This window comes from Acomys minous, assembly GCF_964271855.1.
Source record: "Acomys minous genome assembly, chromosome: 10".
NCBI lineage: Eukaryota > Metazoa > Chordata > Mammalia > Rodentia > Muridae > Acomys > Acomys minous.
The window spans coordinates 67,019,517-67,042,381 of NC_140491.1; the positions used below are offsets into that span (position 1 = coordinate 67,019,517).

General features: G+C 48.6%; 1 protein-coding gene across 1 annotated transcript in view; it reads left to right on the plus strand.

The window, feature by feature from the left end:
• MED27 (mediator complex subunit 27) overlaps positions 1-22,865 on the plus strand; it is a 181,781-nt gene that overhangs the window by 112,656 nt on the left and 46,260 nt on the right. The window contains exon 4 of the mRNA XM_084798606.1: positions 10,895-10,988. Coding sequence (XP_084654732.1) covers positions 10,895-10,988 — 94 coding nt within the window. The remainder of the gene's footprint in view (positions 1-10,894; positions 10,989-22,865) is intronic.

Below are 22,865 nucleotides of genomic sequence, written 5' to 3' on the forward strand. Positions count from 1 at the left end.
TCTTGACTTTGACCCACTGTGTTTCGGGCAGTTTGGTGCTGTGTGTGGTACAAGGGCACATGCAGTGTGAAGTGCCATGTTGAATGTTCAGAACCAAGACCACAGTGAAGTCCTGTGACGTGCTGTGGGCAAGCACGTTTGATCTTGACTTTTGGTTGTTGTTCATTTAGAAACCCGTTAGAGTTGCCAGTGGATTGCAACCCCACAATTTTAGAAGGTGGGTTTGGGTCTGGAGTCATCTGAACAGCAGAGTTGAGCTTTCAGCTCCAGGGGAATCCAGTGTCTCTGGCCTCTGAGGCTGCCTGCAGCCACATGCAAAGACTCACACCTACCTACACATATTTTAAAATAATAAAAACTAATCTTTGAAAAAATAAGTTGGGTTCTAGATTATGTCACTCTTTCCTTCTTTTTGAGTCAATCGTTAAAAGTACTAGCTTATAAATGATGGCCTTCTCTTTTCGTTTGGAGTGGATGCCATGGAAATGTGGGCACAAGTAGGGCTGAGAGACATGGGACATGGTTTATAGATGGCCACTCTTCTGACATGCAGTAGAAGAAATCATGCAAGGATTTGAAAGACTGCCACAGATTTCCAAGTTTAGGGAGCCATGAGTTTGGTGAGGCCATCTTCCTCCTGTAGTGGATTATCTTAGCCTGTTGCTGTGAAGAGACACCATGACCACAGCAGCTCTTACAAAAGAAAGCATTTCACTGGGGCTTACTTACTGTCTCAGAGGCTTAGGGCGTCGTCATCATGGTGGGGAGCGTGCAGTACGCAGGCAGACATGGTGCTGGGGAAGGAGCCGAGAGAGTCCTACATCCAGGTCTGCAGACAGCAAGAAGAAAGAGAGCCGTTGGACCCGGGCTTACACTTCTGAAACCCCAAAGCTCACCCCAATGACACACTTTCTTCAACAAGGCCGCACCTCCTAATCTCTCTCAAGTAGTGCTGCCTCCTGAAGACTAGTTATTCAGATATGTGAGCCTGTTGGGGCTCTGAGGGCTTGGGTAAGGGCGGCCCCCACAGACTCACTTGAGTACTGAAGGGGTGGCGTTAGGGGGAGAGAAAGGTGAAGAACCAGACCTGACCAGACCTGGTGCCTGTTTCTCACCTGCTGCTTCTGTTTGAATGATGGAGGTTTCTAAGCAAAGCCACATCCTCAGCTAAATAGTCCAGAGAAATCCTGCTAATGGAATGTTGTTTAACTAAGGAACAGAATCTCTAAAGTTTCATCTTGTTATTAGGCAAGAACACGCACGTTGCTGTTACCTTCAGTTACCTTCAGTATCTAGGTCAGTGGATTTCGTGCTCTAGCCTGTGGGATTTCCGTGTTGCTTTGCTGTTGTGCATTTGACTTAGGAAGAACGTTGCACTGTTCTGGAAGGAATCTGACTGGAGTGACTGGTGACGAGCTTGTTTGTGGCAGGAGGGAGTTGTGTGTATTCAGTGGGCAGAGGCGTTGCTGTCCTTCCTCTGTGGGAAAGGAGGGCCTGGGTGCTAGAAACCAGGGGACAGACAGAGCACTATGTGAAGAAGGCTTCTGGCAGCTCTGGCCCCTGGTTGCTAGTGTGAAAACAGGTGGGTAGGACTACTGCTGACCGCCTTTCCCGCGTCCACGTGTCCTGTCCAGGCCTCTTCATAGAGTTTACCATGACCAAAGCAAACTGAAGAGAAAATGGTTTTTTTTCAGCCTACAGCTCTGAGGTCACACTCCATCACTGTGGAAAGTCTGGCCAGGTACTCAGGGCAGGAACTGAGGCGGAGGCCATGGAGGAACTCTGCTTACTAGCTTGCTCCCCTTGGCTTGCTCAGTGTGCTGGCCTCCCCCAGAGCAGCCACTAATAGAGAAATGCCCTACAGTTTTGCCTACAGGCCAATCTGATTGAAATATTTTTTAGGTGGGATTCTCTGTTCCCAGGTGACTTTAGCTTGGATCAAGTTGACCCAAAAGGCAGGGGGAGGGTGGCGCACATGATCATCATCAGGGTACCTCCTTTTGGCCAAACACAGACAGAAGGTAGAAAGCAGCAGAGCCTGTGGGTGCAGTCAACACTGTCAGGGCCCAGCCCACTGAAGAGGATGGGTGGGCGGGGATTGTCAAGGAAATGAACAGGAAACAGCTACTGCCACCTCTGTGCCATGGAGTCTGGCACAAAGCCCCCCAGTCCCTAAGTCCTTGCTGTGCTGCCACGCCTCTACTAGATGGTGGGATTTAGCACTCAGACCTGTGGCCTTGATGTCAAAAGTCTAGTTGCTGTGGTGTTGGTGTGGGCCCGCCTCCTTAGCACAGTGCAGTACAGAGGGGTCAGTGAAGATGGCCAGCACTGATCTGGCCTGCAGACTGGTTTGCTTACTCTAACCCACCTTGTGCTAACTCACATTTCAGCATCTAAAGTGCCTAAGCAAGCCGCCGGCCCTTTCTCCTAAGCACTGTGCTTAGTTCTCCCTTCTCACAGGACTGGAGTGAGGTGTTAGGAAGACTGCCCTGCTCTCCAGCTGTTTTCAGGGTCCTCAGGCTGCAGGAGACTTACTGACGCTTGCTGACATTAGCTGGGATTCCGAGCTGAAAGCTTAGGTGGTACTTTCTTCCCAGTCCTCACGACTGGGTGAGGTAGGTGATGGTCTTATCTGGGAGACACAGAGCCAAGGCTAGAGAGGACTGAGATGAGGCCAGAGGAAGGCTGAGCACCTGGGTCCCCTGATCCCTGAGGCTGTTGTTTGTGAGCATCTGATGAGAGACTACTGCAGCAACAGAGACAGGGTGAACTTGGCCATCTGTGGCCTTCTGTTGTTCTGGTGGCCCAGGCAGCAATAAGTAGGCAGTTTCCCAGATGTGCGACAGGTTGTGATAAGTGCTGCAAAGGGTGAGTAGTTTCACATGAGGGCCTCAGAGAAGGTAGCTTAGGAGCAGCAGTTGGGGTTCCCTGGGCTCTGCCTGTCCACCTTCATCCCACTTCCGCCTCCTCCTAACCCCTTTGCCCATGCCACAGCCGTCAGGATGGGCCAGGCTCACTGAGAAGCACTTGCTGTTGGGTGACACTTTCGGGCCTAGAGCTTTGACTTGTAGAAGAAACAGTAACACGAGAAGGCTCGATTCACTCTTGTGATCTCTTTCGCTTTGATCCAGTCTGGTTAAATCTCTCCAGTTTAGATAAAACCAAGTGTTTATTGAGCATGTTTTGTGTAGACACGTCCCAGAGGCTGGAGATGGAAGCCTCGGACTCTCCTCAAGGAGTTGTCTGATGAGTAAAAATAAAACAAGCTGTCACACAAAAGCAGTTACCCCTGGAGTGTCCTGCAGTTTGCTGGAGCGTGCTGACCCACTGGGACAACCAATACACATTTGCTTAAGGTTCTGCTCCAACAGAACCAAGTGTGTGTGCAGGGATGGTGGTCACTGCGAGCACCACCCTCTCAGGGCAGTAAAATACCACACAGGAATGAAATCTCGTGTATGCAGGCAACAAACTGACCCACCACAACTGGCCACCAGCTCACAAAGAGCCAGAGCGGAGCAGGCTACTGTGCGCGTGTGACCAGCCTTCAACGGTGATGGCTGTGAAGGGACACTGCTAGAACCGGGAAGGTGTCCGTGGTCGGCCAGGAGTGGCCTTCTCCTGACTCACATCCAGTCACCACCCTTTCACCACAACCTAAGGCGATGAGTGACAAGTGACTTGGTAGCTGCTGTTAGTTAGTGTTTGGGGGAGTTGAGCCTGGATGATTTTGTTGTATGGGTGGGCTTTCCCTTTCCTCTCTTACACATTCGAAGGGTTCACAGAGGAGGTAATGAACTCACTGTTCACCCGGTTTCCTGCCATGGCCACTATCAAGTCCCTGCGTTCACTTAGCACTGGATGGACATTTACCGAAGGAACAGGAAGGGCAGAATTGTCAAGTGGTTGCTCTAACTTTACTACAGGGTCCTCACAGACCTAAGGGACACGCTATAGTATATAAGAATTCTCTGCTCATGGGCTCTGGGTTCACCTCACCCCTTAACCACAAGCTCACCTTGGGCAAGCCCCTGGACCTACTCTTTTTCTTCCTTGAAAAGCAGGAGTTTTGCCCTGCCCTGCTTACTTCCCAGATGACTCTAGCTTGTGTCAAGTTGACATTAAAATTAACCAATACAGTGTGTAAAAAGTCTCCTTTCCTGGGCATTTGCCCGGTGTAGCTCATGAGATGTTCAGGAACCTGAGAGGCCACCGGGCAGACAGCAGCCAGGCCTCAGTGTGCGCTGGCTCTCTGTGCTGGTCAGCTTTTGGAGATGAAGGAGTGAGTACTTGGCTTGCCTGGTGTTCACCTGAGTGTGGAAAGGAAGCACACTCATGAGCTACAAAGTGGACAACAAGGTCACCCTCCCCTGACCACTCTCATTCCTAGGAAGCCACTCTTCTCAGACTTGCCGACCCTCCTATGTAGGTGTGGAGTTTCACAAAGAGACAGTTAAGCTTGTGAGCATCTTCAGAAAGGGTCAGCTAGTAGCTGTCATGTTGGGATGGGAAGAGCATGTTGAGAGACAGCGACTCCTGAGCAGGTGCGGCTGTTTTTGGCCTCAGTACACCCATTCCTGCCTTCCAGCACACAGTTGAGAAAACAACCAGGTAGGTATCTTGCCTAGCCTCCATGCCGACATTTTACAAATGTGGATGTGAGCAGGTTTGACCTGCGCCTCTAGTCTCCTCCTTCAGCACCAACGGTTGGTAGTTGTTTCAGCCAGCCTCACTCCTGTGGAGTCGTTAGACAAGCCCCCATCTGTTCACCCACTGTCAGAGGCCACCCAGGCTCCTGGGTAAGGACAGGTGTCAGGGGAAGTCTTCACTCACTCCCAGACCTTGCAAATGGCTCTGTTCATGGTCAGTCCTGCCTTATCCTCTCTAGAAAAGTCGTTTGTTAATACACTCATCCCTAACTCTGAGGGTGTGTATGGGCGGAGAAAATGAACAGCATGGATCTTACACACTGTGTGGGGTAAATGCTATTTAAATCCGGCTGCAGCAGCTAAGCATCGCACTAACATGAGAGCATTGGCTTGGGGCCAGGTTTGTTGTGTTTGTGGGTTGGGTTTTTTTTTTCTCCCCATTTTGAGGAGGGGTCAGGCTTAGAGAGCTAAGCCATCTGTCCAGTTTAATATTTTGAGTCTTTAATAATAAACCATTTGTAATGTATCTTACCACATAGAGGAGAAAATGAATATTTTGCAGAAGTGTTATCTTTAGAAACGTCTTCCCCACTCCCTGTTGTTATCATTTTGGTGGTGGTGTCTCGATTTGATAGTGCACATCTTTGTAGTACTGTTTTTGCAGAATTAATTAGTTCATTAAAAGTAGCATTTTAAAACCAGTGCGTTGGTACAGTGTGCTTCTTTAGAAGGCTTTTGCTTCTAAGAGGCATGAAGCTCCCTCAAGAACAGGTGCAGGGGTTCTAAGGACAAACATTAAGCATCAAGACTTGAAAGGCTCTCTGCCTTTCTTTGAGGTATATTTTGCAATGAGCTCTGGCTGCCATTGTGCATGACTTTCTGCGGCTAATGTAGTGCCCTCTGCCACACCTTGCCTCTTCATCTGCAGCAGAGACTTGTGCATCTCATTGTATAATGGCCTCGCCTGGGTCCGTGTGACAGTCTCTAATGCACTGTCTACCCACTCAAGGAGCACCAGGCACTGAGGCAAAGAAGAGAGCAGTCACATGACCCTAGAGAGTCCTGAAGGGAAGTGGGGCTTTAAAGGAATAGCACTCACCGATTGTATGCTTATATGTGTGCAGAGGTGACTGACTCTGCAGTGCTGTGTGAGGTGGGGTGCACTGACTGGCTGATAGACGGGGACAAGGATGGGGCCAGGGAAGGCTTTCCTGAGAAAGTTAGCCTCAGGAAGATGGCCAGGGCTTTGTGGTCAGCCCATCTGGGGATACGGAGGTGGCAGCTGAGGCTTGAAGGGAGCAACAGCTGTATGGAAGGATCGCCTTGGCCTCTCAGGACTTGAGCCTTGAGTCCCTGCTGAGCCCTGCCTCAGGAGTGGTTCCAAAAACAGAAGCAAAGGTCCGTAGAAGGCATGGTGGGTACAGCTTTGCCTGCAAAGCTGGCCACCCATAGTCAGATCACCTCTAAGATCCTGTAAGTAGGTACAGGACCTGGTTAGGGAGAGAGGAGCTGTTACAAGAGATCGGTGCTGAGAGGCGTGAGGAGACGGATGCTTGCATACTGGTGGAGGGATCGTGCTAATATGGAATTTCCTCCAAAGGTTAAAAACAGAAGCACCATGTGACTTAGCAGTTCCACTTCTGGGTGTCTGTTCACAGACAGTAAGAAGCAGCATCTGCACCCGCATGTTCCCTGCAGCCTTAGCTACAGTAGTCAACATCTGGGATCATCAGAAGTGCCCATCAACATACTAACACATAAAGAAAACATGATGTGGGCACAGTTGATACTTTAACAAGAAGGAAACCCTGTCAGTCTGGAGAAACATGGACGTCATCGTATTAAATGAAATAAGCCAGGCACAGACAGATTAAATAGTTTAAGGTGTCACTCATGTGTCAAACCTGAAAGAGTTGAATTCATAGAGGAAGACAGGAAAATGGTGGTTACCGAGGGCTTGGATGGGGGAGCAACTTGGAGAAATGTTGTCTAAAGGACGCGTGTCTCAGGAATAAGTTGAAAAAATGTTATAATGATAGGTTATCACATTCTTGAAAACTGCTGACAGAAAACGTGGTATGTGAGGTAAAGCATATGTTCATTAGCTTGGTATTTGCCATTTTATAATGTGTGTGTGTTCCAGAACACATTGGAAGGTAGATACGCGCAATTTTTAGTGTGTCAGAAAGTAAATAAGCTCCCCTAACAGCTCCATTGTAGAAGTCTGATTCTAAGACCCACACAACTGTTAGATGATGCACACACTGCTGTAACTGTGCTTATCTCAAGGCTGTGTGAGCGAGTGACTGACGCAAAGATACACACAGGCAGGCAGCAGGCCTACCCCCTGAAAAAAAAATACCATTCAGAAGGTAACAAAGAAAACCAGAGCCCTTCATTCTGAAAGGGTCTAGACAGGGCTTCTTAGATCAGGGCACACAAATAGACCGTAAGAGCGTCAACTGCAGAGTATTATATAGGCATCAGCTTTAGTTTTCAGCACCTTCTCTGGGGTTCTGTGACCTAAGGAAAACTAAAAGTCACCAGTGAAGGAATTTGGAAGACCCAGCAATATTTACAAAAAGCCTTTGACGTTTGCGAGAAATATCTGAGTAGTGTTCTGCCAAGCTGACATGGCGTGGTTGCATGGAGACACTGGCCAGCCTATAGGACAAGAACTGTCTTGCGCTTGGGAGGCAGAGGCAGGTGGATCACTATGAGTTCAAGGCCAGCCTGGTCTACAAAGTGAGTCCAGGACAGCCAAGGCTACACAGTGAAACCCTGTCTCAAAAAACAAACAAACAAATAAACAAACAAAAAGAACTGTCTTGCAAGATGGACTTAACTTGGAGATACTGTCAATGGGTCACTGAGTGAGGGGACTTCTGGAGCCCCAGTGTTCTTCAGTTCTCCTTTGAAGGCCATTTAAAGAAACAAGACGTCAAGGCCCAGGTGTGAGTGTTGTTGGGTCTAGGAGTGGAGGTAGGGAGGGCAGTTTCTGCTGCCACAGAGACACTGAGCAGGAGTTTGCAGTCCCACCCCAGGAAGCCGCCTGAGGCCTGGGGAGGGTTTGGAAAGGGTTGCTGCTTTACTCTACACAGGCTAACATCCTAAACCACTGAGTGCCTGGTCTTCGTTAGGGATGGGGCAGGAAACAGGACACACTAGTTGCTTAAAAGTTAACTTTCTGCCTGAAAACACTGAAGTGAAGACTCACCTTGATCTAAGCCTGTGGCTTCTGGAAGCCTGTGTTCCCAGGCTGAGTTCTTAGGCCACTGAGCTGCGCGTTGGAGTCAAGGAGAGCCCAGCAGCTTCTCCAGTTTTGAAAGGCTCCTATAGTGTAAATAGGAACAGCAATCCTTCCAAGTTATTACCCTGTTAACAGGTTGACAGATATGTGCAAATTGTGACTCACTGCTCAATTTGGCTCCAAATTAATGTCTTTCTGTGCGGGCCGCGTCTGCTCAAGTGTAAACTCGTCACCGCTGCGGTGTGCTGCTTGTTTGCCTGCACTCCAAAGGTAAAAATTAAAGTAATTTGATTCTGCCACGAAGCAGAGTGTGACATATGGTGGCAGTGTGGGAGGAGAGCAAGCCGTTCCTACCTGTCCTTAGCCCTGTTCTAGAAGCGGGGTGCCGGTGCACTTGTGAGCTACGTGCAGACGTGAGCAGCACCCGCTGCCTTGGAAAGCAGGCAGCATTCTAGAAGCGTTGCGAAAGACCACCCCCAGCCACCAGCCCCCACTCTCCGCAGAAAGAAAGCCATTTTTGTCTCCAGACTTTTAATCTGGCATGGCAAGCCTCCCTGGTTTCTGTCAAATTCCTAGTGGCTCATTTGGATCGCTAAGGCTGGGTCTATTTAGCAATGAAGTGTTTTGATTTCTGCATCTAAAATCTAGACACTGTTTTCCTTAGCTAAAGGTACAGCTGACTTTCTTTGGTGTCTTTTTGGCAAATGCATAATGTCACCTGTAACAAAGGAATCTGCATCTTCTTTATGTTAGGCTGGCAAAGAAAAACAGTCTCCTTAGAATTCATTTCTGCTCAATGGAATTTTCATTTGCTGAGCCTTATCTAAGATCACAGGAAGGCGGGTGGGCTGGGAGGAAACCACAGAAAACCCACCCTGGGCCTCTTAACTCTCCTGTGCCAGCCATAGATGCCTTTCCTAGGAACTATCTCCTGCCGCCACCTTCCCTTCCAAATAAAAGTCCCTATTTATTGATAAGAGTTCAGAAATGACCAGGGGCGCTTGCTATTTGCTCACTCTGGATGCTGTAAACGAAATGTGGACCGGGTGGCTGGTTTGGAACTCTAGGAAAGCAGGAGTGAGGTTGGCCCAGGATGGGCACATAGCCCCGCTGTGGGGCTTCCTGCCTGCTAAGGGGTCTGATCTGCAGGTTGCGTTGCAGGTTTCAAGGTGAAAGGTCCCAGGTAGAGCAGGTTGTGATGGTCTTTGGGCTGAACTCGTGCATATTCATTGCACTCTCTTCCAGAGCTATGATGACTATTGATTGAGGGCTGTGCAGAAAGACGCTGCTGCCCCCTCACATTAGCATAGACTTAGCAGTGACCTCCCTTCACCCAGGACAGAGGCTGTTTGCTTCTGCTGAGTCTGAAGAAATGGGTTGAAACCACCCATAGAGATTAAGAAAAGTATCTGAAGATGGGCATTGCCAGCACCCAAGTGGGCATGGCTCTATCACGCACCTTCCACTGGTAGACGCTAGGCAGTGCCTTCCTCTCTTCCATTCACCTCTGCAGTAGCGTTTGTGCTTAGAAGTCAGGTACTATGAGGCTGAGTCGATGGGATCGCAAAAGACCCCCCCCATAGTCACCCAGGTTTCCAAAGCTCTCACAGCTTAATAGAGTGAGGCCTTACCTTCAAGAAATGACTGGAGCAAGTTCAGCTCCCCTTGGTGGTCCTCGAGAGGGGAAGGTGGCTGCTGCTGTGGCACCATGGAGTCTGGGCTACTTGAGGACCATCAGGCCACCTTCCCCAGGAGCGCCCCAGCAGCACCAACCTCTTCTCACACCTACATGCCCACTGCCCTCGTTGATAGTTACCAGGCCTTCTGCAGCTCCTCCTGCCCTCCTTCAGCATGAGAGCCCACAGGATGGTCCTGAGAGCTGCTCCTGTTCATTTTAACAGATGGCGCTCCTCTGCGTGCTGCCTCTCGTGAGCCCCAGGTGTCTGACTGAGATTTTATATCATGTGATCAAGGAGCTGGTCTCCGCTTTCCCCCAGGAAATTTGCCTTAACATGTCCCTGATGTAATGGGCATGTAATTTAATTTGCTGCCCTTAAGAGGTAGTTTTGGGTCTTGGCTACTGAGTCGAAGGTACCTTTTATGATGCCATGTCTAGATAGTGAGCTGCCATGGTTCCTGTGTAGGGAGCAGAGCTAACTCTGTGTATGCTGTGGGCCGGCATGTTCCCAGTGAGCCTCCACTGCGAGGCAGGAGGGCTCTTGGGACCGACTGCCAGCGCTCTTGTCATCTGTGAATGCTTAATAAGTACCCGGCACCACACCAAATGCTTAGTGCCAGTGGTCTCAGTGAGTACTAAACCCTGGGAGATGCAGGCTTCACCATGCCAGTGGAGGGATGGAAATGGGGCTGCTAGCTCACCTGATGTATTTGACTATACTAAGAAAGGTTTTAGGAATAAAGTGGTAATAGGAACATAGAAAGCTGAGCAAATAAAAGCCAACAGAAAGCTAAGGAAACTGAAAGCACAACTGTTAGGTCTGACGAAAGAAGGCATGGTTGAAGCACAGGCCTGTGCTTAAGTGGAGTCCAGTTGAAAGTTAAAGTGAATTCAGGGCCCTTTATTTAAAATATAAAAATAACCTGAGCACGGTGATGCACGCCTGTAATTCCAGCACTTGGGGAGGCACAGGTAGGTGGATCTTTGTGAGTTCAAGGCCAGCCTGGTCTACAAAATGAGTTCCAGGACAGCCAAGGCTACACAGAGAAACCCTGCCTCAAAACAAAACAATAAAAACAATGTGTGTGTGTGTGTGTGTGTGTGTACACATATATATATACATACACACACCTTGTGCAAAGGATTATGGGGAAAAAAAAGATATTTTCCGGAGGGGTTTTGTAATCATGCCTTCTTCAAAAGATATCACACTGATTAAAAGTTGGGTATTAAGTATGAGATGACGTCTTCATCCCTATGGATTTCCAGCCTCCGACAGGACTCCAGTTCACACTTATGTACTTCTTCCACCCCTAGATATGTTGATGATGTGATCAGCCGCATTGACAGGATGTTTCCAGAAATGTCCATTCACCTATCCAGACCCAATGGGACTTCAGCAATGCTTCTGGTAAGTCTGCCTGCCTGTGTGTGGGGACCTGTGGAGGAAAAGCCTGTCTTGTAGCTCAGCTGCCTGTGGAGGCTGAGGAGATGACTGTATCAGTAAAGTGCCTGAGTCTGAATCCTGGGCCCCTGTACGAAGCTGAGAGTATATGGTGACATGGACTGTAAACCTCGTGCTTGGAGGACAGAGGCAGCGGGGTCCTGCAGCACGCTGGTATGGTGGCCAGACTCAGTTGGTGAGCCCCAGGTCCGACAACAGACCTTATCCAAAAAGTGAGGTGGAAAGTGACACCTGACTTCTACCTCTGGCCCCCACATGCACACACTCAGCTACCCAATGGTTCCTCATATTGTGGCCACCCCCCCCCCCAACCAAAAAATTACTACTTGATAAGTTACTGCTTCACAGCTGTAGTTTTGCTACTGTTATGAATCGAAATGTAAATCTCTGTGTTTCCTGATGGTCTTAGGCGGCTCCTGTAAAAGGGTAGGTCCGCCCCCAAAGGGGTCACAGGTTGAGAAGCAGTGCTTTAGGATAGATAAACTGTATTCTGAAACCTTGCTTTTGAGCAAGTCACGGCCCTGAGTGAGAATTACCAAGAGAGAAGGCACCTTAAGCTCTTTGACCTCAAGTCAGGTCCTGTGACAGCCTCCCTACCACCATTGGGGTACATTTTATATTTCCCCCAAGAGATTGTGCTGAGTGATTTTTAGCTATGGTACCCTGCTAAAGAGAACGAACATGCTGTTGCCTTAGGACTACGTGGGCCGTGAAATCATTTACCACCCTCACATTTTAGGCAAAAGCATCTGAACCTTTGTCACCAATGACTTCCTACTCTATTGTCTGAGCTGAGTGTTCTGGCCTTTCAGTCCACGGGTGTTTTTGCTTTCATAAATTGGCCAGTGCTATGGCCTGGGTACATGTGGTGTCTGTGAGAAGGTTTCCGACGATCTTTGTGGTGATCGGCACCTAAAGAGCCCCTCCTGGGACACGTGTTTTATGGCAGTGTGTTGTACAAGGGATGGCCTCTGGTGGGCATCGGGAAAGCAAGGCTCTGCTTGGAGCCTTGCTGCCTTGGGCCCATGAACTCTCGCTGCTGTGGCATTTTCTGCCTATAACCTTATGGGTCACCAGGCACCCCGGTGGACCGTTCTTCACCCAGCCCCTTCATTGTTTGTGCATGTTTACTTTGACCATGAATGGAAAGGATGTGAACTTCCTAAGGTTGCAATGTTTCATATATATTCATCCATACACACACACACACACACACACACACACACACACACACACATATCTGAAATCCATTTGAGTAGTTTTTCTCCTTGTCTATAAAAATCTTTGGGCTAAAATAGAAAGAAAATGTTATAGTACAGTGTTCTTTTGCAAGGAAAAGAAAGTGGTTTTCTTTATATGAAAGGTATTTCCTGCCTCCCTCAGACCTCACAGCAGTGCGCACACCCTGTTGGCAGACTTGACAGAGACCAAAGAGTTGATAAAGATAAAAACAAAGCCTCCTCAGAGAAATAGGTTTGTTCACATTATTTCCAGGTCATTGAGCTTCCATTTCATGAAGAGGATAAGATCTTGGCGTGGAGCAGGATTAGAGGCAGGCCTGACACTTGAGTTCCTCTCATCTGACAAAGTGGGCAACTTGGGCCTCAGTCACCTACTCATGGAACTTCTGTTCCGATAGGCTGATGAAAGAGTTTGGGGCTCCATGCAAGGGAAAGACCCACATTACACATACCATGCCCAACCAACAAGCACTGTTCGGGTCTGCATGCCTCCGGCTGACTGCGGCACACAGAGCTGCAGTCAGTGGTGCTTGTTTATCGTAGAGGTGGGTGACTATACTCTGGCCACGTCTACTTTGTTCGGCTTCTCCTTTTAAGCAATGGCATTAACTTAGGCTGCAGTGCTCTGAGAGGATGGTGCAGCACGCCATCTTCTGGATGGAGGGAGGCGACTGTCACCTTAGGGGTGAGGAGGTCAGGACCAACTACTGCTACCTCCTCACCACCTTTGCTAGTCACCCACTCCCTGACTTCAGCAGGAAGCTTGAAGGTGTGCAGTGCGCCTCCACAGGAGGCATGGGTCACGAGGAGAAAGGCTTTGTGGAGGTGACTCTAGGATGCTGGACAGCACTCAGGACTGATAGGAAGGGGCAGCTGGGGACTTGGAATAGGACAGGCCAGCAGTCCTCCTCCCTTGCCAGAGCCTGCACTACATCTGAGCTTTGGCAGTGAAGCAACATTTCATCCCAAAGCAGGCGGCAGAGGCTGCCCAACTCACTTAGGCAGACAAGGCTGTTCTATGATGCAGGATGCTCACAAAGCAGACATGCAGCTGAGCCACCCAGCAGAACAAGCACCGGGGCTCCATGAAGCCCCAAACATGGACTGGAACAGTGTCCTTCTGGTACCCTGGATCTGTCATCCGGCCTCCCACCCTTGTCAGCCTGGAAGGAGCTTCCTGGTGGCCTGACCTGAAGTTGCTCCCCACCCTTGTTGGGGGTGAAAATTGGGACTTAGATGCCCTATACAAATGTGAGGAGTAGAGAGAAAGCAATTCCCTAAGGGGCTGAGAAAGCAACCCTGCACTTGATAAATGAGCAGCAGTGAGAACAGGGCCCGTGGCTTGCACAGCATTCATCTCCTGTCTTCCCAGTGGGCCAGCTGTGTCCATCTGACTGGGGTCCCCATCTTGTCACCAAGCTTCTAGGCTGCTGGCCTCTCTCTGAGGATGGGCAACTCTCGCTGGTGGCATTAACAGACTACCAGGCACTGTGCTGGTGACTTTTCTCTTTGAAGAAATGTAATTTGATAGATACAATGACGTACATACAATCTGGGTGATGTATCTGTAACTATAAAGCTCACCACTTAATTGAGAAGCAGGGCAGGGCCCGCATGTGCTCTTCCCCATACCCTGCTTTGCCACCTGAGGTCACCTTCCTGAGAGTGGCCCTTCTTCTCCCTTACAAACCAGTGTGCTCTATGTCACAGAGTTGTCACCATGCTGTGTGTGTTGTTTCTACCATGTATAGTGTTGTCCAGTACAGTCCATCCCATGGCTGCTTACATGGCATTTCTGATACACTGGGATTCTTTCCAGCTTTGCATTATTTGACACCCACACCCATGCACGCACACACGCAGTCTTAAGCCCCAGCCTAAGGCTCCAGTTAGGAGCCTCCAGCTTCACTGTGTGAGAAGGTTCTTGGCTGGCATCTGCGTCTGCGTAGGAAGCAGCAGGGTCGCTGACCCAGGCAGTCCATTGACCAAAGGCAGCTTTAGGTGAACCCATCTTGGTGTTCTCACTCTCTAAGCAATCACTGCCAAGCAGTCTGAGACTTGGGATCCCACAGCTTTGGTTGGCAGCCTCTCCACTGAGTAGAAGGCGTGGGGGAACAGGGCAAGTTGACACTTTCTGAGGCTTCTGCCTTAAGCAGTTGGGGTCTGTTTGGCTCATCCGAAGCCAAAGCTGCTCTGTAAGTCTAGAATCACCAGGGCTTCAAGCCTCCTTAGAAACAGGAGCCATCACCATCCACCCAGGACATTTGACCTGGGAGAACACACTGGGAACTTCTTCATCACCATGGTAGCATGTGCATGTAAGTGAGGACGAGGCTAGAGGCAAGTCAGTGCTATACGCTGAATACAAAAGGACAGAAAAGCTTGCCTGATCTCACTCTTGTGCCTTGGTCCACTGGCTCCTTGTGAGGGACTGAACTGGCTTGGACCTGAAACCAGCCAGCTGGTGACTCGTGAAGTCTCTTCTGGTGTCTTTGTGAGCTAAGCTTAGGGCATCACCTGTGGCCGATATACTGCAAACTGTAGCCACTGTGCCGTCTAAGCTCTCCACCTCCTGGGTGCAGCTCACAGCTCTGCTCCCTGGGAGCTGTCCTGCCGCCCGCCCTGGGAGGTAGGAGCTGGTGGTGTAATGAAGGCTGCCTCTGTTCTCTGAAGGGATGAGCTCAGCCGTCCAAAAATAAATCGAGCTGTGTTGATATTTAGTTTCAGCTAATCTACCGCCTAACATCCCATTATTAATTTTCCTCCAACAGTCAAAATATTGTAAGAGCTTAACTGAGTCAGACTGGAACAAGCTGCTGGCTTCGCTCATCACTTAAAACATTATCATCTCCAGTTTTTGACTGATCAACTAGGTACAAGAACATGAGAACATGGAGCTCTCACTGTGATGTTTGAAGCATGCCCCGGTAGTTTGTGATCTTTATTTAAATGTTAATTTGGTTTTTAAAACCTCGTTAGAATACACATCTCTCGAGAACTCCACATTAGCCCTCCTGCCTGGACCATACATCTTTCCTCAAGCCTTTGGGCACATTGCTCCATCTCACCCTGCCCTAGTTATTCAAGGCCTGGGGAGACCCTCTAACACTAAGACCTAAACTGCTCCCCTGCTGCCACTTTGATGGTCTCCCTGCGTTCAAGAGTTCCAGTACCTGCGTGGTCCTCTGCTCCCAGGGAAGTTCCCACAACGGCACATTCCTTGCAGGCAGCACAGAAATTTTGAGTTGGTGGCTCTAGGCAGAGCCCTGCATCACCAGGTCCCATGTACCTGCCCCAAGAGTAGCTGGAGCTGTGGGGGACATTTTGAGGAGCATGTCAACTCCTGAGGAGATGACAGCCTGCCCGGATGCACAGTCCTACTGCTACAAGTGGGTCTAAGAGAAGCCTTTCCAGGATTGCCTGTGATACAGAAACATGGGAGCAAATCAGACAACCAGGAACATTCCCTGGAAGCCCAGCCGTTTGGCATGGCCCTGCCCTGGTGTCAAACTGACACATAAGCTCTGCTGGAGAAGCCCATCCTGCCCTTCAGTAGATTCTCTCTAAAGCACCTGACAAGAAAGGCAGAGACCAGCCACTGGGCCTGAACTAGGTTAGTGACAAGGTTAAGAGGCAGAAGCACGCTGGGAATGTGGGAAAGAGGAGGGGTGCTGTGGGTAGAGGCCAGTGTGCTGGGAACCAAGACCCTCAGGAAGGGTAGAGAAGCAGGGGAGAGCTGGGGTGCAGGGGTCAGGCTTGGCTCCAAGGCTGGGGTGGGGCTCGGAAGGTTGTGAAGGTTTTGTAATTTGGTTTTATCCTAATCTTTAGTTGATGGCATGTGCTGTCGCTGATCTTGGCATGATTCTTAATACCTATTGAATAATATCAAAGGGCTGGAGAGATTGCTTCATGCTTAGTGCTTGCTGTTCTTTAAAGAATGAGAGTCCCATGCCTTAGCACCCACGTTGGGGAGCTCACAAGCTGCTAGCTCCAGCTCTAAGGTTTACAATGCCATCTTCTGGTCTCCTCTGGCATCTACACTCAGGTACACAGACACACACACATACATAATATTTTAGTGTTTTTAACTCTTTAGTAACATAGAACCTGTCTCAGCTAAGTGCAAGTACACTACCCACAGTGTGCAGAGCAGTGTACTCTCTCTCCCATCCCACACAGGAAACTGCCCCCTCCCTTTGCTCATCACCCCTAGAGAGGGGCTTTATATTGCTAACTATAGTTTTTTATTTCTCCATTTTTTAAGTCAGTGTATTTGGAAGATATTACATGTTATCTAACACTGGTCATTTGATTTGTTTCTGGATTTTTATATTATAAGCCGTTGTGCTCAAAGCATCCTTGGCCCTTGTTTTTGGTCCTGATAGGCTAACAGTTTACCTTGTTTTTGATCCTGATGGGCTAACGGTTACCTTGTTTTCCTCCCACCTAGTGTCATTCTCTCTTGGCTTTGCCCTACTTCTCACCATGAACTTGCTTGGTTTAGGGCACTATTTATTTGTTTGGTTATATACTTGTTTTGTTTCTAATAGTTTTTGAGATTATAATATGATTACATTATTTCTGCTTTCCCTTCCTCCCTCCAAACTCTCCAATATATCACCCACCCTTTGCTCATTTTCAAATTCATGGCTTCTTTAATTGTTGTGGCATTGTGGTATGTGCGCAGCCATGCGTGGACACTTACGCGCATGCATGCACGGCCAGTTCCTAAATATATAAAGACAACTTTGCTTCAACTGTTTAATGTTATTTGTATGTGTATTATGTCAGTGTTTCTTGCCCTGATTACTGCCTCCCAGAAGGTGTGTGGCAACGCCTGGTGGTATTAAGACACTGTTATGTAGGCTTCTGTGTGGGTGGAGACCAGAGACCGTTGCACCTGCTCTCATGTAGTAAGCCAGAGCAGCCACAAGGCGACGCTTGGGAAGGCTGGCTCAGGCACACAGGTGCTCACAAGGCGACGCTTGGGAAAGCTGGCTCAGGCACACAGGTGCTCACAAGGCGACGCTTGGGAAGGCTGGCTCAGGCACACAGGTGCTCACAAGGCGACGCTTGGGAAGGCTGGCTCAGGCATACAGGCATACAGGTGCTCACCTTCCCATGTTGCCCAGGTGGTTGCCAGACAGTTGCACTAGTTTATACCCATCAGCTACTCTGAATACTGGATTTAGAGGTCTTTGGGCTTAGGCCTTATTTTACCTGTCCATCAGGCATTCCTGAGGCCACCTCACACTGTGAGTCTGTGCTGCACCGGCAGTGCTTACTGGAGCGATAAAAACCTGAGTCAAGCCCTTTTGTTACTGCTTAGGTGATGTGGGAATTCTTTGTCAGTGCTTCTATCACTAGGATCCCATTTTACAAACCTTATAAGAAAACGTGGGCTTCCTATTTCTCCACTCTTATGAGTCTGTATATTCCGAATGTGTGGGAAATGCACGTGTGTGCAATTGTGGAGATAAGGGGTAACATTGAGTGTCTTCCTCTATTACTGAGATACGGTCTTACTATGCAACCCTGGCTGGCCTGGAACCCACTATGGAGCACAGGCTGGCCTCGAACTCACAGAGCTCTACCTGCCTCTGCCTCCCAAGTGCTGGGATTAAAGGAGCACAGTACCATGCCCAGCTTCTACCTTCTTTTTTGAAACAGATTCTCTCAGTGAATCTGGAGTTCACCATTTCAGTTAGCATTCCTAGCCAGGAAGCCCTCAGAATCCAGTGCTGGGACTACAGGCGCACGTTGCTGCACCGAGCTGTAGGCGCTGGTTGCATAGCAAGCACTCTGCACATTATGCCACAGAAAGACCATTTAAACGATTCAGAGAGCAGGGACTGACTCTGACATGATCTCTGGTGTCCCATATTTGACCATTTCCCTTGGTGGGGAGGCCTGGTGGCACTCAGAGAAAGAATAAGCAGGCTACCAAGAGGAAATTTGATAGGCTATGACCATATAGTGGAGGAGGAGCTCCCCTCGGTCTTAGACCTAGGGGAAGGGAATAGGGTGAAAGCGTGAGGGAGGAAGGAACCGGAGGATACAAGTGATGGGATAACAGTTTAGATGTAATCTGAATAAATTAATAAAATAAAAAAAATTTAAAGGATACCAAAAAAAAATATGTTTGTTTCAAAAACTCTTCATTCTTCTAAGGCAGCAGTTCCCAGATTGTGATCTGAGGACAAGAAGTTGCAGAAACCATCCTCCCCAGGACCCAAGAGATCAAACTGCTTTGAGGCAGGTGCGAGGCCTCCCTCTCCTCTCCCAGTTCACTGAGTCATGTGTCCACAGTGGAGGTCTTCAAGTTCCTGAACGCTGGGGGTCGCTGTATGCTGAGCTCTCCAGCCTGAGGAGTCCTCTGCTGGAGTCCGTTCTCATTCCTGGTGCATTAAGTTCTGGTGGCTCCATCCCATAGATGCAACAGCTCTACAGATCCTCAGCCATTTTCAGTGGAAAGAGGTCCTAAGACCAAAATGACGAAAACCACTATTTTGAGAAGAAATGTGTTCAAGTATTACAGACATCACAACAGCTGAGTGCTGTGGTGTGTGCACTCACCATGAGGCTGCAGCCCAAGGATATGGGAAAACCTTTTTTTCTTCTTCTTCTTTTTTTTAAGAAGCAAAGGCAGGCAGATCTGCAAGTTTGAGGCCAGCCTGATGTACAAAGCGAGTCCAGGACAGCCAGGGCTACAACAGAGAAACAACCCCCCCCCAAAAAAAAGACACTCTAAAATGTTTGTTATAATGGAACTCATGATTGGAAATTCATCAGTGACTAAAACCCTTGATGTGAAATAAAAACACAAGAATTTGGGACATTCTACCAGATGATTAACTGTTTCTTCAACCAGTTAATCCTGTAGCCAGGACATGAGTGGGGAATGTAGAATGCGGGAGGGGGCGTGGCTGAAGCCCGCTGGCCAAAGATCAACCCTTGCCTGAGTTCTGACTCAGCCACACAGAGTTGTGTCAGGTGCTTTGCTAGGTGTGGGCAGAGTCTCATTACAAGTGGATGCTGAAATATGCACATCAGAAATGTTATGATATATGAAGTTTGCTTTAACATGCCCCATCAGCCACCAAAAAAAATGGAAAGATTGTTAGAATGGGCTAGCAAAATCATAATCATTTTGTTTTGAAACAATCTCTCTTCCTTTACTCTTAAAAAATGCTGTCTACAAGAAATATTAGAAGTGACTGTGCACACTCAGGCCTCCTCACATATCCGCCATACAGTATAGACACCATGAGCATGTGAAGTCACAAACCATACCCAAGTGGAGCCAGAGGACTTGCACTCAGATGCTTCTTGGTAGGAAAAGTGGGGGGCATACAATTCTGGGGAGCCATTGTTTATGCCATCAGAGTGACAACTGGCCCTCCCGCTGAAGCAGTGTGCTGCACCTGGGGGAAGTTCTAGAGCAGTGTTTACTGACAGGAGGGAAGAGGCGCGCATTGGCGGGGAAGGATGAGGAACACTTCACAATGGAGAATGATAGTGCATATTTCAGTTATGGACAAATTTTGTCCGAATGGTTTTTAAAGACCTTTTGAATTCTACTTAGCTGGGCTTCCCAAGAGCCTAGGGAGGGTGTGTGCTGGGTATGCAGCTTTCAGCTGTATCAAAGGCACACGTTAGAGCAGCAGGTCCTGACAGATGGGTGGGTGTGCATGATAAAAGCCCGACAGTGCCTTGCTCATAGGTACAGGGATGTCTGCTCTGCACTTCTTTCAACTTTTTTGATGTTTACATTTTTCTTACTAAAATACTGATGGGGTAAACCTTCCCCAGCCTCTAAGAAAACAGATACCACAGAGCAAACGACTAGAATGCCACACTCCAGACTGGCTTTCATATCCTCAGCTAGCATTCAATAAGATGGGGAAAAATTTTTTTAAACCCTTTAGTTATAAATTTAAAAGAACTGAACACTGGTTATACTCAGGAAAATGAGATCGTTATCACAGAAAATTTAGGTTTGAACTTGAGGTGCAAATAAAACCATATTCATGTAAAATTATTGGGAAGGAGCGCGGGCTAAGAAACTGTATGAGCCGTCACACATGTGCATGTCAGAGTTCTGGGGAGAGCACAGTGGGATGGACCAGCATGTGAGACTGAGTAAAGCCTCGGCCTGAGTCTAAGCACTGACCAGAGGCCCTGGGGACTCAGCAGTTAATAAGAGCTACTGAGTCTGATCTAGAGTTTAGAAGACATCGTGTCTCAAAGACAAAACAGCATCTCAGGGCTTCCAGCAAGAACTCAGCTTAAAAGCCCAAATTCATCAGACTGACACTGCAAGGCTCAAAACAGCAAACGGCGCTGGAGGGGGTAGCTCAGCAATTAAGAACATGTACTGTTCTTATAGGGGATCGGATACCTCTCGGCTCTGCAGCACCTGTACATGGTGCGCGCATACACACACACACACACACACACACACACACACACACACACACACACACGCACACACACAGCGCATGTACTCACACAGACACATATGCACAAGGAATGAGTCAGCAGTTAAGAATGCTGGCTGCTCTTGTGAAGACTTGAGTTCAGTTCTCTGGACCTAACTCGGGCAGCTTGCACCCGCCCAGAACTCCAGTTCCAGCGCTCTCTTCTGACCTCCCCCAGGCACCTGTATGCATGTGGTGCACATACACATGTGCAAATAAACATTCATACATGTAAAATTCAAAACATACCAGCAAGACAGCCATTTGCCAAGAAGACAAATTTCAAAGGACACATATGTGTCCTTTCAAGTATTGAGGCCGGAGAGAGAGCGCACTTAAGCACGCCAGGATTTTGTACCCGTGAGCCTTCCTGCAGCATCCGTTGGAAGTTGAGCTTTTCTAGCCATGAGAAAGTGGGGAGCCATGAGCGTTGAGTTCAGTAGCACAGTGAGAGGTCCATAAAAATGCAGGTGAGATGAGTGTACTGACTTTTGTGTATGCAGTCGGTGGGACTCAAGGCTACGGTTAGATGTTAGGAAGAGGCTACAGTGATGTCTGAGAAGATGGGCTCTGGAGGCTTTAGCATGTAGAGCTACAAAGGCAAGCATGAGAGCTGCAGGCCTAATCAGAAAGCAGCGGGCTGGGGTGTAGCTTAGTGGAAGGGCATTTGCCTAGCATCACCAGCAGTGAAGAAAAGAAAGTAGGCATGGCACGTCCATGCAACCCTAGCTTTCAGGACGAAGCAAGGGACTGCAGAGGTGAGGTCAGTCTGGTCGTCACACTGTCTACAGTACATTGTCACAAAGCATCCACACACAGGAATGAGAGTGCGAAAAGAGGGGGAACTTGGGCAGAATACCCAGAAACACTAAGCATGTGATATATTTAACCATGGAATCAAATCGAGAACACGCATATCAGTCACGTCAATAACTGTGAGTAATACACATGCTAGCAGACTTTCAGAGAAGCCACTGAAGCCCATGGGGAGAAAGAAGTGTGCGTAAAATAGGAACAACTGAAAGGGGATGATCCCTGGAGAGTAAAGCCTGTGGTTCTTAAAGCACAGCGAGAAGTCTCTAGGAGTCAAACTATCTGGCCCTGGCCTGTGGGTAAACAACCAGACTAGAAGATTAAAATCGACCAGAGCTAATCCCAGCACTCGGGAGGCAGAGGCAGGCGGATCACTGTGAGGTCAAGGCCAGCCTGGTCTATAAAATGAGTCTAGGACAGCCAAGGCTACACAGAGAGACCCTGTCTTGAAACACACACACACACAAAAAAAAAAAAAACCAGGAGAGCTAGTGTGGAAATCAAGCAAACGGTACAGGTGAGCTCTCTAGTCAGCAGGGCTGCAGCCACAGAAAGGAGAGCACCTTCATCAGCAACAGCTACAGAATCCTAGCAAAGCAAGCCACTGGCAAGCTGGGGGATGTGCATACGTAGTAAGCATCCTAGGAGCAGAGCTGTGTCTCTTAAATCATTTTGCTAAGTTTAAAAATGGCATCTAGAATGAGGAAAGCACTAAACACATGCACAGTATATTTAAATAGATGAAAAGGTGTCCAGCCTCATCCTCAGAGAGATGCAGATTAAAGCTACACTGAGGGCTGTCTCCTGTCTACCAGAGAGTAGAACTGAAAACACCACTTCTACATTTCACTGCCGAGGCAAGGGACGGGCCTCTTGTCGAGGCTGATGGTGATGTGGGCCACTTAGAGGAAGGACCTTCACAGTGTCTGCTGTGTCTGCGAAACTGTGTTTGCGTTTGCCTTTGAGCAGCAGGGCTCATACTAAGAGGTGACCCTGAAGGCTCCTTCCAACAATATGGAAGCAGGGGAGTGCAGCTGTTCACTACAGCGTATTTGTGGCTGTAGACTCTTAGGATAACCTGCATACTCAGAGGACGGCTGAGTAGATCATGAAACAGCCACACAATAGAGCCCCAGTACTTCTGTTTTCATCTTTGGAAGATGAGAGAAAGACCCTTGACCTGCGTAAAGTGACTTCCAGAGTGTACCATTATTTAAAAAGAAAAGCAAATGCTTTTTTCCATACGGCCCCTCTGTGTAAGGAGAGGAGGGACATCCATTACCTGTCTG